The sequence below is a fragment of the Ambystoma mexicanum genome, chromosome 7p, assembly GCF_040938575.1.
Source record: "Ambystoma mexicanum isolate Mex_15411 chromosome 7p, UKY_AmexF1_1, whole genome shotgun sequence".
In the NCBI taxonomy this organism is placed as follows: Eukaryota; Metazoa; Chordata; class Amphibia; order Caudata; family Ambystomatidae; genus Ambystoma; species Ambystoma mexicanum.
In genome coordinates, this window is record NC_090939.1 from 25,624,105 (window position 1) to 25,639,634 (window position 15,530).

A 15,530-nucleotide genomic window follows, 5' to 3' on the forward strand; every position below is an offset into this window, starting at 1 on the left:
ATCCTTACTGGGCTGTGTGCCCAGCTGGTTGAGGGCCAAAGGCAAGCAATAAACCCAATTCTTTTTCAATGTGTGACATAGTTTCTCCAATCTGCTTTTAAGGAGGCCGTAGATTTTTTCTACCATTCCGTTAGCTTGCAGGTGATAAATCAAGCACATTTTGTGCTTTATTCCTAATAATGCTGTCACTTCTTTAAAAAGATTGTTTACAAAATGTGTTCCGTTGTTGGCTCTTATGCCGTCACATATTCCCCAATGCGGGAACACTTCCCTCACCAAGAACTTTGCTGCGCATTTCGCTTCTGGGTAGGCACATGGTCCTGCTTCCACCCAGCGTGAAAAGGGACAGACCACCACAATCAAGTACCTCGCTCCATTAAATCTTTCTCCCATGTCTGCATAATCAATATGCAGCTCTCAAAACTCACCTACTCGGTGTGGTAATGTTGCACGTATTGTCCTGACTGTCATCCCTGAATTGAAAGTTTGGCATGTTGTACATTCAATTGACATTTTAGTAAGATATTCCTGGAGGTTTGGTACAAACCAATCTTCCTGGATATCTGCAGCGATGTGCTGTTTGGAAGTGTGGGCAGGGAAACGCAATTGTTGAAATGCTATCATTAATAATTCTACAGGCATTGCTACTTTTCCTGTGCTATCTTGTCTCCATAGGAGATCAGTAGGTGATTGGATGCACCCTCTTTTTGCCCATAATTCTTGTTCTTGTGGCAGTGCTCTTTTTTCAACTTAATTATTTGTGCTATTGGTAAGGCATTGTATTCTTCCTCTGTTGGTTCTTGTGCCTTTTCTTTTAGTACACACTCGATCGTCTGTGGCTTTTGGAAATATGCTGCTTGTTCGGAATCGTCATCCGCTGCTGCGTTCCCAAGTGATATTTTGTCATTGTTATTTGTGTGTGCTTGGCATTTTACCAATGCTACTACTGAGGGCTCTGCTAGTGCTGTAATCAGTTAATTGAGTAATGCTGCATGTTGTACTGGGGACCCATCTGCTCTACTGAAACACCTTCTTCTCCAACCCGGTAGACCAGCATGTACCGTAGTGGTTACATATGCTGAGTCAGAATATATCATTACTGCGCATCCTTTTGCTGGGTGTAGTGCTTATATTAGGGCAATTAGTTCTGCTGCTTGAGTGGAGAAGTGCATTGGTAAATGTTTTTGTACCAGTATTTCATATTCTCCTTCCTCCAATCGTACCACTGCAGCCATCCACAAACTATACTTCTCCCTCCTCTAGTGCATTTTCTCTCGCCTTAGGGATGTTATCTCCTTCCCCTTTATATGTGGCACAATCATGTTCTTGCATATCTTGCACTATGCATGGCTTTGTGATGAATGTTGCTGGGTTTACTGTTTTACTGTTTTGCAATGGACCACATGGACATTTGGGTTTGAGATAATTATTTCATACGCTGATGCTCTATGGGTGATCAGTGTAGATTTTGATCGCTCAAGAATGGCAAACAGTGAGTGCTCAACGTACAATGTGATGGAGCAGCCCATAACAATTGTTGCACTTTTCTCTAATGCAAATGCGGCTGCTGCGAGAGATTGTTCTCACACAAAATGACCCTGCATTACTGAATCAAGTGTACTGCTGTAGTATGATAAGGGTTTGTGTCCTAGCAATATTATTTGTGTCAGGACTGCGGTCATGAGTGTCCCATTGGAATGCGAAAATAAGTAGAATTCACGGTCATAGTCGGGAGTGGCCAGGACGGGGGTGGTACTTCTCAGTTCTTTCAATGTGGTGAAGGTTGTGCATTGCAGGTGTCCATTTTATTTGAATCATTTTCTTTTGTGCTTCTTTCAGGCCCTTGAGCAGCAGCCTTGTGTACGGCGCATTGTCCAAAATCCACGCGCAGCAATAATTACAGATGCCACAGAATTTTTGCATGTCTTTTACAGTATATGGCGTACCCGCGGCGCACACTGCTGCTGCTCTGTCTGGTATTATCCTTTTACCATCTTTTGAAATGAGCTGACCCAAGTAGAGCACTTCTGCTAGACAGTACGGCAATTTACTTTTATCTACTTTGTACCCCTTGTGGGCCAATAATGTTAGTACGGTGATGGAATATTTTCTACATCTTTCTTCTTTTTCACTACAAACTAGGAGATCACCCACGTACTGTATTATGGTACTCTGTACTTCAATGTTGCCAAGGTGCTCATGGAGTATTCTGTTGAATATGCCTGGGCTCTCACAGTACCCTTGGGGCAATCTGCGGTGTTCGTATCTCCTCCCCCCTATGGTAAAGGCGGTGAGGTATTGTGACTCTGGATCAAGGGGTACTGGGAAGAAGGCATTTTTCAAGTCCACTTCTGTAAAGTCGGTTGCCTCTTTTGGGATGCTGCACAGAATTGATGCAGGATTGGGGACAAGGGGGAACTCCTTTTGGACAATGTCATTAAGGGGGCAGAGATCCTGGATCATACACCACACCCCCCCCGTTGCTTTTTTAATCAGATAAATTGCAGTATTACATGGGGATTTAGAGGGGACAATGATACCCTGCTGTAGTAATGCGTGTATTGTACTTCGTATTCCTTCCTCCGCTTCTCTGGACAAGGGGTATTGTTTTAATCTCAGGCGGACGGCACCTGGTTTCAGTTTGATATTCACTGGAGTCACTTCTCTCAATAACCCCAGGTCATGTGAGTTTGTGGTCCACAAGTATGGCGGCACGTGTTGTAAGTCTGCGTCACAAAAAGATGGCGGTGCACTGACAGCAGCCATGAGGGGGTTTGCCACTTCTCTTTTCTGAATCCTTATATCACAAGCAATACACATTTCTAGTATAATCTCCCCATCAGTGTCGTTGTCCGTGAACAGATCTTCGTCTGTCAATTTTCTTAGTGGAATACTTGGATCAATACACAATACTGTCCTCCACTCGCACCCATGTGTATCTAGACCAATTGCCACAATTCGTTTTGCTGACACTTGCACTCCCTGTAAATCGAGTGGAGTGAAATCACTGTCTCTGGCATTATCTCAGGTGTGGCCACGGGGCAAAAAACAAAATCAGAAGGTACCTTCCATTCCTTTTGTGTTATCTTAGGTACTGCCCGGGCCAACACTTGTATCCCATAAATGAACATGTCAGCATTTGTGGGTATTCCTCGCACTGTTGTCTCATTTGCTAGTGTCTGTATCAATTACATTGCTCGAAGTGTACACATCCCCGGGGTTGAACACACTATACCTCTCTCAGTAAAAGCGATGGTCATATTCAACTTACTTAACAGATCTCGCCCTAGGATGTTTATGGGATAATCTTCATGATACAATAGGGGTGCCTGCACCGTTTTACCCCCTATTCTGACATCCAAATCTGCTGTATATGGAACCATGACCACTGCCCAGAGAAATCTTGCCTCTCAAGATTTTTGCCAGATAGCAGAAAATTGCCTTCACGTAAACATGATTTTTTTGTCCCCGAGTCCACCATAAAGATTAACTGTTTATTCCCTATCTCTGCCCCCGCCAGCGGTTCCTCATCTGGTTTTAAGGTAGTTGATAGTACGGGACAAGCATGCGCTCTCTGTGGGCTGTCCTAGTTGGGGTTGGTGTTTGTCCCGGGGCATGTGAAGAGGTTATCACTGAGCATGCACGTTCCCTGGAATGGAGAAGATGCAACCATTGGCACAAGTGGCGAATCTGGTTGCATGGATATGTGCTGTCTGGTTTTGCAGCGAGGGGCGGCTTTGCATACAATGCGGGGGATGTCTGAACATGCTATACCCTGGTGGGGGCCTACTTTCTTGTTGCATGTCACTCTCGTTATTTCCCATGGGTAGGTCATAAGGGTGGCCCAGGTGTGGGTCTCCATACTGTTGTTCATTCCCATATCTCGTATTAATCGGATAATTCCCCATGGGCCTACTCCGACATTACCTTGTAAAATGTCCCCACCTCCCGTATGACCAGCACTGTCCCGGAGCTCCCCCTGTGGTCCTTGTCTGCCATATCCTCCTCCTCTTCCCCGCTGTCCTCTGTAACCACCTCTTCATCTGCCGGGCCTTCCTTGCCACTGGGGTCCCGTGTAACGCTCCTTTCCGCCTCACTGTTCCTGTCCATTGTCTGCCCATGACGCAGCCATCCTAGCTTGTATTGCTACAGACACCTCCCTTTCTTCTCCTGTCTGCTCTGGGGGCGGCATTGCTGTAACTGCTGCGACCTTCACTAACTTGCTCTGCACCAGCTTTGCCTCCTCTGGTAATCTATGCTGTGCTATTTATTTCTCTCTTTCTTTGATCCTCCTGCAGTGGTGTGCAGTTCTTGGCTTCTATCTCAGCTATTTTATCAAGTGCCTTCTGTAAAACAGAGCCCGTCTCTGGCCGCCACATCTCCTGCACCCGAAGAATGTACTGCGCAGCATCTTCCCAATCCCCCATAGTGCATTGCATTATGGAGTGTAAATCGGGGGTATCATGGAAGGTTCTCCGCAGGGCATCCCACACTTGTGCTTGTACATTATTGTAGGACGCACCATCATTCATATCATTCCCCTGGGACACTCCCGGGAACCCCGCCTTCACCCACACTGCGTCTGCCTGATCTCCCACTGCTGTAACTAAGAGGCTCTTAACATCCCCAATTGCTAGCGGGACCCCCGCTGTATTCTTTTCAAATGCATAAATCCATTTCCCCACGCCCCCAGAAAGTGGTGGGAGAGCCTTGAGGAGATTGTTCTTGTCTATTAGTGTCCAGGGCACATAATGGGGTCTTCCAACTCCCTTATGAATGGATGGCATCTGTAATTTTGACCTTACTTTTTCTTTACTTACTTTCACTGCTTTCTTTTTAGACAATGCCATCCTCCCGAGCCTATTCCTTAGCCTCCCTTCCCAAGATGCTTCTTCTACTACATGTGTAGGGAAGCCCAGTGTACTTGCGGTAGTGGCATCCCTCCCGCGGCCCATCATTCATCCTCATCCAAATCGTTCCAACATTCTTCATCCCTCTCTGAAGCCACAGTATCGTAACTCACACTCTCTGCCTCCCCCTCTCTTTCTACTTGCACCGTTTTAATTGGTGTACTGTCTATCCTAAAGAGAAAATCCCCGGATTTCCACTTGTCTTCTGTTAATAGAGGTGGGCTTTCTCCCAGCGGTGGTTCTGGCGGTTGCGTTTCCCCTGGTACTGACAGAGGCGTTTGACATAATGCTCGCAGTCGGGCCAATTCAGCTTGAGTAGATGTTAGTACCCTCTCTAGATCTCTATTTGTTGGGCCTGTGGGGGCAGAGGGTATTGTTAGTTGGGCATAAGGAGGGGGTTGGGTCGCAGCTGGAGTCGTGGGCATGCTACCCCCTGGCACAGATACTGGGTCCGCATACCCCTCTGTGAGTCGCTTAAGTAGAGTGTATAATTTTTTAGGCTCTTTATTCTCTTTTTCCCCTTCTCTCTTACCATCCCCCTCCCCGGTCGTACTCCCGTCTTTGCCTTTACTTTGTACGACGGATGTTTCTTCAAACATTTTCCAGGGGTCTAAAACCTCTCTTCTATTTTGGAGTTTCTCCCCTTTATATTTGGTCATTAAATGGGTAGCAACATGATCTAGTGTCCCCTTATCGAATTACCCCTCTTCTGGCCAGGGACATGTCTCTCCCCCCCCCTTCAACTCCGCCAACCACTCCTCATGATACTTTTTAATCTTCTCTTGATATAAGGATAGGTTTTTACAAATATGGGACAATGGGGTGTCTATCCCCATATCTGGTCAAAATACTTTCTTTCTTTTCTCTTCCACCTGTTAACCTTTTCCACTCCGGGGGTAATATAGGAGTCTGTACTTTGCTACTTCACCCCTATATAGTACGAATTATCTGGTTTGCACATAAACACAATGAACCATAAGGTGTTCTAACAAAAACACAACAAACAAATATTTAGACAATACGAAACACTGAAACACAAAATTCACCCTTTTTTACCCTTGCCCAACTCTCCCTTGACCCCCCTTTCAAACGTTCTCCATGCACACCACCTGTAGCCCTCTGGGGCCGTCCTTCACGATACCAAACACTAAGAAAAAGATAAGACCTAAAACAACTTCTATTGTTTGCTCTCGAGCCTACTCCTTATATGAGGCTCCTACTTTGTTCTCTTATTCTCTTTTAATCTCTATACTGGTTGGGACAGTGTAACCCCGCGCCGGCTTCTATCTCTTTTCAGAGCTAGGTTCCTGTATCTCCTCTCATCTTCAACTTATTTCTTCATATATAAAAAAGAAATGGCCATACAAAGGAAAATACAAATTCTTATGTCACTCACACTCCAACCATGTGTGTTCCCTTACAATTCAACCTCCCAACTATATGCAATTATTTGTTCTTCCCCTGCAATTAGTACTCACATGCCAGTGTTCTTCGAAGAGCCTCCATTCGCGTTGTATCCCGAGGGGGCCTCCCTGTGGCGGGCCCTGCCCAGCTCCGGCGAGCATTTGGGCATTTGCAAAGCAGGGACCCACAGGCTCAGCTCAGGAGCGTACGCTTTTGTAGAACATCTACCAACCGTAGGTAGTAATGGGCTTCCACGGGTTGCCCCGGATCTCGCCATAGGTACGGAAGTATCTCATGGACTATCACGCATAAGGGGTCACCAAATGAAGGCTGGCACCTTATCATACACGTGTCCCAATAGAAAGAATAAAGTACACACCCCACTAGGGAATAAGACCAGGAGAGTAATTGCAAGGAAACCAAACTTTATATAAGTAAATAAATGCAAGCAAAGATTTCTGCTGTACGAGAGTACTAAGCTGACTGATACATTGGCAGCACGTTAAAAGGGCACCAAGCATCATAGATGACGTAATACATAAGAGATAATCTACAAAACATGGTTGGCTAGGTACATATATTACTCCCAGCTCCATACGGGAGGCCTGGGATTCATTTGTTGTTGTGTCTCCATCAGTCCCTGTACACGTGGTCAGCCGGGCTCCTCCTTGCAGGGTGAAGGTCAGGCGAGGTTCACAGAGATGATGTAGTGCAGTCGGACTAAACTATACAACAAACTTGGCATGCAAGAAATAACGACTGGACTAAACCATTATATCAAAAAGGGGCCATTGGTATGAAATAGGTGCATTCTAACCCATGTTTTTATGGTGGCATGGGTCAGGGGTCGTTCCATCAGGTGCCTTATCAGGAGGGGCAATCTCTGATTTGTGGTCACTGGAGCCTCACAAATTCAAGCACATCAGGGGTAGATGTTTGTGTTACCAGGATATATGACCACTCTATATTATGTATATGATGGGTGATTTGGAGGTGTCCGGGGGAAGGGTCTGGCGACCATATATATTCAAAGGGACTAGGAGGCAAGAGTTTAGTGGACCATGGCTTGGCAGGGAGGGGGTGGAGAGGGCATGAATCAGTCAGCAGAGATGGATGGGGAGCTGCGGCTGGCGCAGGCCTTGTTCTCACATTCTAGGATGAGCACATTTTGTCAGGGTTTGATACTTGTCTATTGCAACAATGAATGGCTACATTCCTGTGAGAACAGGAGTCGCGCTGCGCTGAGACAGGGTGGATGTGGCAGGGGCTGGCTATGCGTGGCCCTGGGAGTGGGAGAGTGGACATTTCCACCGAGGGGCAGAGGGCCTAGTAAAAGATGGTGTTTGGAAAGACAAGAAATGGAGTTCATACTACAGGCATTAACCTGGTGTTTATGCACTTATACAGAAGATGGGAGATGCAAATCTGTACAGGAGGGGCGGAGATCGATCCCCACCCTTAGCTCACATAACATTTACCTGGTGCGGGAATGGTGCAGGGGGGTGAGATATACCACCTCTCCCCCAACACCAGTATGGAGAGGGCTGCCTGTGGGGGGTGTCCAGTCTGGAGGGGCCTGCCTGTGGGGGGTGTCCAGTCTGGAGGGGGCTGCCTGTGGGGGGTGTCCAGTCTGGAGATTGCTGCCTGGGGAGGTGTCCAGTCTGGAGGGGGCTGCCTGTGGGGGTGTCCAGTCTGGAGGGGCTGCCTGTGGGGGTTTTCACAGGTGAGGGGGATGTGGCGTGGTGTCCAGTATGGATGGTCGGCCTGTGGGGGGCATCACAGGTGAGGGGGTCCAGGGGCTGGTGTGTGGGCTACAGTGGTTGATGTGCAGTAGGGGGGTATGTGGACAGGATGGGAGACGTGGGTGTAGAGGGGACTCACATTTTTGTAAGGGGTGTAGCCTACACTTATGAGGGGGGCACGCCTTACTGCTGGGGTGTGGCCTGGGCTTGCAAGGGAGGGCACACATTTTCTCTGGGGCGGCCAGGGATTGTGAGGTGCGTGATTTTGCTGGGGTATGGACTGGGATTTGCGAGCTGATGCGTGCGATTTGCTAAGGTACTGGATGCTGGGACAGGGGTGGCGCGGAGGTTTGCGCTGTGTTAATTCTTTAGCTTGCTTTTTGGTGTGTGTGGGGGCGTGATGTGGGCGTTCCTCACGCAGCTTGTTGTTACGTGCACAACGGCTAGTAATGCGTCTATAAATCCATGAATACGCATGGCGTGCAATATTTTAGCGCAGGGTCCATCTCGCCGTGCAGCCCTTGCTCCATTTCTGCTCAGACAATAGGAGACCTCCAGAAGGCGTGAGGCCACAGCCAGGTATACAAGGCCTTTTCAGAGTGGCAGACTGGTTTCAGAGCGGCAGACTGGGATACGAGGCCCTTTCAGAGGGGCAGACTGGGATATGAGGCCCTTTCCGAAGGGCAGACTGGGATACGAGGCCCTTTCAGAGGGGCAGACTGGTATACGAGGCCCTTCTTTCAGAAGGCAGACTGGTATACGAGGCCTTTTCAGAGGGGCAGGCTGGGATAAGAGGCCCTTTCAAAGGAGCAGACTGAGATACGAGGACCTTTCAGAGGGCCAGACTGGGATACAAGGCCCTTTCAGAGGGGCGGACTGGGATACGAGGCCCTTTCAGAGGGACAGGCTGGCATACAAGGCCCTTTCAGAGAGGCAGACTGGGATACAAGGCCCTTTCAGAGGGGCAGGCTGGGATAAGAGGCCCTTTCAGAGGGGCAGACTGGTATACGAGGCCTTTTCAGAGGGGCAGGCTGGGATAAGAGGCCCTTTCAAAGGAGCAGACTGAGATACGAGGACCTTTCAGAGGGCCAGACTGGGATACAAGGCCCTTTCAGAGGGGCGGACTGGGATACGAGGCCCTTTCAGAGGGACAGGCTGGCATACAAGGCCCTTTCAGAGAGGCAGACTGGGATACAAGGCCCTTTCAGAGGGGCAGGCTGGGATAAGAGGCCCTTTCAGAGGGGCAGGCTGGGATACGAGGCCCTGTCAGAGGGACAGGCTGGGATATGAGGCCCTTTCAGAGGGGCAGACTGGGATACGAAGCCCTTTCAGAGGGGCAAACTGTGATACAGGGCCCTTTCAGAGGGGCAGACTGGGATACAAGGCCCTTTCAGAGGGGCAGACTGGGATATAAGGCCCTTTCAGAGAGGCAGACTGGGATACAAGGCCCTTTCAGAGGGACAGACTGGTATACAAGGCCCTTTCAGAGGGGCAGGCTGGTATACGTGGCCCTGTCAGAGGGGCAGGTTGGTATACAAGGCCCTTTCAGAGGGGCAGGCTGGGATTCGAGGCCCTTTCAGAGGGGCAAGCTGGGATACGAGGCCCTTTCAGAAGGGCAGACTGGGATAAGAGGCACTTTCAGAGGGGCAGACTGGTATACAAGGCCCTTTGAGAGGGGCAGACTGGTATAGATGCCCTTTCAGAGGGGCATACTGGTATACGAGGCCCTTTTAGAGGGACAGACTGGTATACGAGGCCCTTTAAGAGCGGCAGACTGGGATACGAGGCCCTTTCAGAGGGCCAGACTGGGATATGAGGCCCTTTCAGAGGGGCAGACTAGGATACAAGGCCCTTTCAGAGGGGCAGACTGGGATACAAGGCCCTTTCCGAGGGGCAGACTGGGATACAAGGCCCTTTCAGAGGGGCAGACTGGGATACGAGGCCCTTTCAGAGGGACAGGCTGGCATACGAGGCCCTTTCAGAGAGGCAGACTGGGATACAAGGCCCTTTCAGAGGGGCAGGCTGGGATAAGAGGCCCTTTCAGAGGGGAAGACTGGGATATGAGGCCCTTTCAGAGGGGCAGACTGGGATACGAGGCCCTTTCAGAGGGGAAGACTGGGATAAGAGGCCCTTTCAGAGGGGCAGACTGGGATACGAGGCCCTTTCAAAGGGACAGACTGGGATACGAGGCCCTTTCAGAGGAGCAAACTGGGATACAAGGCCCTTTCAGAGGGGCAGACTGGGTTAAAAGGCCCTTTCAGGGGGGCAGACTGGTATATACGGCCCTTTCAGAGCGGCAGACTGGGATACGAGGCCCTTTCAGAGGGGCACACTGGTATACGCGGCCCTATCAGAGGGGCAGGCTGGTGTACGTGGCCCTGTCAGAGGGGCAGGCTGGTATACGAGGCCCTGTCAGAGGGGCAGACTGGTATACGAGGCCCTTTCAGAGGGGCAGGGTGTGATACGAGGCCCTTTCAGAAGGGCACACTGGGATACAAAGCACTTTCAGAGGGGCAGACTGGTATACAAGGCCCTTTTAGAGGGACAGACTGGTATACAAGGCCCTTTCAGAGCGGCAGACTGGGATGTGAGGCCCTTTCAGATGGGCAGACTGGGATACGAGGCCCTTTCAGAGGGGCAGACTGGGATACAAGGCCCTTTCAGAGTGGCAGACTGGGATACAAGGCCCTTTCCAAGGGGCAGACTGGTATAGAGGCCCTTTCAGAGGGGCAGAATGGGATACGAGGCCCTTTCAGAGGGACAGGCTGGGATCCGAGGCCCTTTCAGAGGGGCAGACTGGGATACAAGGCCCTTTTAGAGGGGCAGACTGGTATAGAGGTCCTTTCAGAGGGGCAGACTGGAATACAAGGCCCTTTCAGAGGGGCAGGCTGGGATAAGAGGCCCTTTTCAGAGGAGCAGACTGGGATACGAGGCCCTTTCAGAAGGGCAAACTGGGATACGAGGCCCTTTCAGAGCTGCAGACTGGGATACAAGGCCCTTTCAGAGGGACAGGCTGGGATACGAGGCCCTTTCAGAGGGGCAGACTGGGATACAAGGCTCTCTTAGAGGGGCAGACTGGTATAGAGGCCCTTTCAGAGGGGCAGACTGGAATACAAGGCCCTTTCAGAGGGGCAGGCTGGGATAAGAGGCCCTTTTCAGAGGAGCAGACTGAGATCCGAGGCCCTTTCAGAAGGGCAAACTGGGATACGAGGCCCTTTCAGAGCGGCAGACTGGGATACGAGGCCCTTTCAGAGGGGCAGACTGGGATACAAGGCCCTTTCAGAGGGGCAGACTGGTATACAAGGCCCTTTCAGAGGAGCAGACTGGGATACGAGGCCCTTTCAGAGGGGCAGACTGGGATACAAGGCCCTTTCAGAAGGGCGAACTGGGATACGAGGCCCTTTCAGAGCGGCAGACTGGGATACAAGGCTCTTTCAGAGGGGCAGACTGGGATACAAGGCCCTTGCAGAGGGGCAGACTGGTATACAAGGCCCTTTCAGAGGGGCAGACTGGTATAGAGGCCCTTTCAGAGGGGCAGACTGGGATATGAGTCCCTTTCAGAGGGGCAGACTGGGATACAAGTCCCTTTCAGAGGGGCAGACTGGTATACAAGGCCCTTTCAGAGGGGCAGACGGTTACTGATCTTGCATAAAGGAAATTCGAGGCAGATATGATCACAAATAATGAAATACACCTGAAAGGTTTCATCGTCTTGTGTCTTTACCTCTCCATGGAAAGGTCATCTTTTAGGACTGACACGTCTATATCAACAGCCAGCTGTGTAATGTGCTTGCAGAATTCTAGGTCTAATTCCAGGTGGTGTTACATTGCCTCTTGTTCTCTTGTTACTGCAATATTTTTGTTTACTATAATTCCATCTGGCCATTCAGATTTTTTCAGACCTAGTTCCTGACCAAGCCTTGTTTGTTGGGATAGGATTTCTCCAGCGTGTCTTCTCTTATGTAGAACCAGGCTGAGTTTGTGACTAAAACGTGTTCTACATTCAGATCACTGATAAGGTTTTTCTCCAGTGTGCGTCCTCTCATGTAGCGTCAGATGGTTTTTCCGGCTGAAGCTTTTCTGACATTCTGAACACTGATAAGGTTTTTCTCCAGTATGTTTTCTCTCATGTAAAGTGAGATGGTTTTTCTGGCTGAAGCTTTTCTGACACTCATCACACTGAAAAGGTTTTTCTCCAGTGTGAGTCCTTTCATGTAGCGTCAGATGGTTTTTCCGGCTGAAGCTTTTCTGACATTCTGAACACTGATAAGGTTTTTCTCCAGTGTGCGTCCTCTCATGAGCTGTTAAATAACATTTCCGACTGAATCTTTTTTGACATTCTAAGCACTCAAAAGGTTTTTCTCCAGTATGTTTTCTCTCATGTAAAGTGAGATGGGTTTTCTGAATGAAGCTTTTCTGACACTCATCACACTGAAAAGGTTTTTCTCCAGTGTGGGTCCTTTCATGTACCATCAGATGGCTTTTCCGGCTGAAGCTTTTCTGACATTCTGAGCACTGATAAGGTTTTTCTCCAGTGTGTTTTCTCGCATGTACAGTCAGATCCCTTTTCCAAATGAATCTTTTCAGACATTCTGAGCACTGATAAGGTTTTTCTCCAGTATGGGTCCTTTCATGCGCAGTCAGACCGGTTTTATTACTGAAGCTTTTCTGACATTCTGAGCACGGATAAGGTTTTTCTCCAGTATGGGTCCTTTCATGTAGAGCCAGAGTGGGTCTGTGGCTGAAGCTTTTGTGACATTCAGAGCATGGATACGGTTTTTCTCCATTGTGTCTTCTCTTATGTAAAACCAGGCTGAGTTTGTGACAAAAACGTGTTCTACATTCCGAGCACTGATAAGGTTTCTCCCCAGTGTGTTTTCTCTCGTGTACAGTCAGATTGTATTTCTTCTTAAAGCTTCTTTGACATTCAGAGCACTGATAAGGTTTTTCTCCAGTGTGCATCCACTCATGTTGTATTAGAGTGAATTTGGTACAGAATGTTTTGGGACATTGAAGGCATGGATAAGGTTTTTCTCCAGTGTGATCTCTCCCATGAGCTGTTAGATGAAACTTCTGACAGAAGCTTTTTGGACATTCTGAGCACAGAGAAGGTTTTTCTCCAGTGTGTGTTTTCTCGTGTTGTATTAGAGTGAATTTGGTACAGAATGTTTTGGGAGATTGAAGGCATGGATAAGGTTTTTCTCCAGTGTGTGTTCTTTCATGTTGAGCCAGAGTGGGTCTGTGGCTGAAGCTTTTGTGACATTCAGAGCAGGGATACGGTTTTTCTCCAGTGTGTGTTCTTTCATGTAGAATCAGACTTTCTCTGTGACTGAAACTTCTTTTACACTCTGAGCACTGATGTGGTTTTTCTCCAGTGTGTTTTCTCTGATGTTGAGTCAGGTTGCCTTTCTGATGAAACCTTTTTGGACATTCAGAGCACTTATAACGTTTTTCTCCAGTGTGCGTCCACTCGTGTTGTGTTAGACTGTGTTTCCGACTGAATGTTTTTTGACATTTAAGACAATAAGGTTTTACTCTAGTGTGAGTTATCTCATGCAGAATCAGATTGTGTTTCTGGCTGTAGCTTTTTGGACATTCTGGGCACTGATGAGACATTTCTTGGGTGTTAATGTCCCTAGTTTGGGTTTTGTTGAGAGAAAATGCCATGACAAGTATTTACCTCATCTTACAATTAGATCATATTTGGAAAAGGTTCTTTATAAAGCTTCCAACTTGCCTTTCGTTATCCTTATAATTTTCCCAGGATAGTATCACTCCATGGGTTTATATGCGCTCAGCCCGTATGCAGTCTAAGTTGTGATGCGCCGTTTTCTTCAGAAGTCCAGTTTTAATTTATTACAATAGTTGTTCGTTGGCTTCGCTCATGGAGGATTCGACAGAATTTATGACCAAACCTATCATCTATGAGGGACCACAATGCTGCGTTGCTGTATCCAAGTCAGGTAGGCTGTTAGAATGCATACAATTAGAGAATCGAAACTCCTTGCACAGGTGGTTTTCATCCAAACAGCATCAGGGCCTATTTACGACTGATGGTTTTCTCCATTGCAGTGCGGGTAAGAGTTTATTCATGTTTGCTCTCTTGCCAATAACACGCTGTTATTTAAGTCGAATGCCTTCTTAAGATCAGTGCGTGTATGGGAATTCCAGTTGAATTGTGGGTCTTGTTTACTTTTAAGGAGCCTTTAATTCTCCCAGTCATCCTCACCACAGTGATGTCTCTTGGAATGTGTGTGATAAGAGGGACAGACGTCAGAATCAGCAGATGTGTCCATTTACATTTCTTGATCATGCCGGGCTTCTGGAAATGGAGCCATGGGGCATCTTCACCATTTCCCATGTAAATCCTTTCCTGGTGTTAACTCTTCATTCTCTGCTCATGCTCCGGTCACCTGCAGGAGTAAAGGAATAGGTTATCTTTCTCTATGTAAACAGCGGCCACTTCAGGGTTAAATTCTGACACTTTAAAACCTGATGCAGGGAATCAAACTAGCCTCTCTCTGTCAGGGTTCAGATGATTGTGGAGCACTGTGTGGACTGGGGTCTTTGAGAGAAGTAATAATTATGCAAAAATATGAAAAGCACATACGGGCGCCTTCCAGCTTCTAAGCACTGTAACCGTAGGTGTTACGATGTCTCACCTTATTGGTAATCAGGCTATCGACCTTGGAAGGATGAAGGATTAGTTGATCCTGTAAGGGTTGAATCTGTGACGACAGGTCGCGCAGAGATGTCAGAGGAAAGTCCTTAAGTTACTGAGCAATCTTACAAGTGCTAACCACAAAATACAAGAAAAACATGATGATTTCTAAAGAGTGGGAGATCTAAAGGAGGCGACTGAGACATACTTCATGAGACTGTAAATGAGTGTCTTGAAAGAAGTCCGCCATTCAGTATCATTCATGCAATATTCCAGTGCTAAGGGCACAAGTAACATGCGTGCTTTTTATTTGTAGCTTAATTTTATAGACAAGTTTCCATTTAAGTAATTCATATGAAATACACGGTTAACTCCCAAGTCTGTGATTCTAAAATATGCAGCACCTTTAACTGGTGAAGGAGAGAAAGGGGTTTGATGACATTCTGCTCAGGCACCTTTCACTGGTGAAGGAGGGATAGAGGTTTCATTACATTCTGCTCGGGCACCTTTCACTGGGGAAGAAGGGAAAGGGGCTTGATTACATTCTGCTCAGGCACCTTTCACTGGTGAAGGAGGGAAAGGGGTGTGATTACATTCTGCTCAGGCACCTTTCACTGGTGAAGGAGGGAAAGGGGTGTGATTACATTCTGCTCGGGCACCTTTCACTGGGGAAGAAGGGAAAGGGGCTTGATTACATTCTGCTCAGGCACCTTTCACTGGTGAAGGAAGGAAAGGGGTTTGATTAATTCTGCTCTGGCACCTTTCACTGGGGAACGAGGGAAAGGGGCTTCATTACATTCTGCTCAGGCACCT

General features: G+C 48.1%; 2 protein-coding genes across 2 annotated transcripts in view; one reads left to right on the plus strand and one right to left on the minus strand.

Moving 5' to 3' along the window:
- Positions 1-15,530, plus strand: part of LOC138525638 (zinc finger protein 84-like) — an 835,666-nt gene that overhangs the window by 518,232 nt on the left and 301,904 nt on the right. The gene's annotated exons all lie outside the window — the stretch shown is intronic.
- Positions 6,723-14,467, minus strand: LOC138525639 (zinc finger protein 84-like). Its single transcript, XM_069635690.1, has one exon. It carries the CDS (start codon positions 13,721-13,723, stop codon positions 12,065-12,067), a length of 1,659 nt encoding a protein of 552 aa, XP_069491791.1. The 5' UTR covers positions 13,724-14,467; the 3' UTR covers positions 6,723-12,064.

Coding starts and splice junctions, on each gene's coding strand:
- LOC138525639 (XM_069635690.1), bottom strand. CDS start 13,723: ATGGCATTTTCTCTCAACAAAACCCAAACTAGGGACATTAACACCCAA.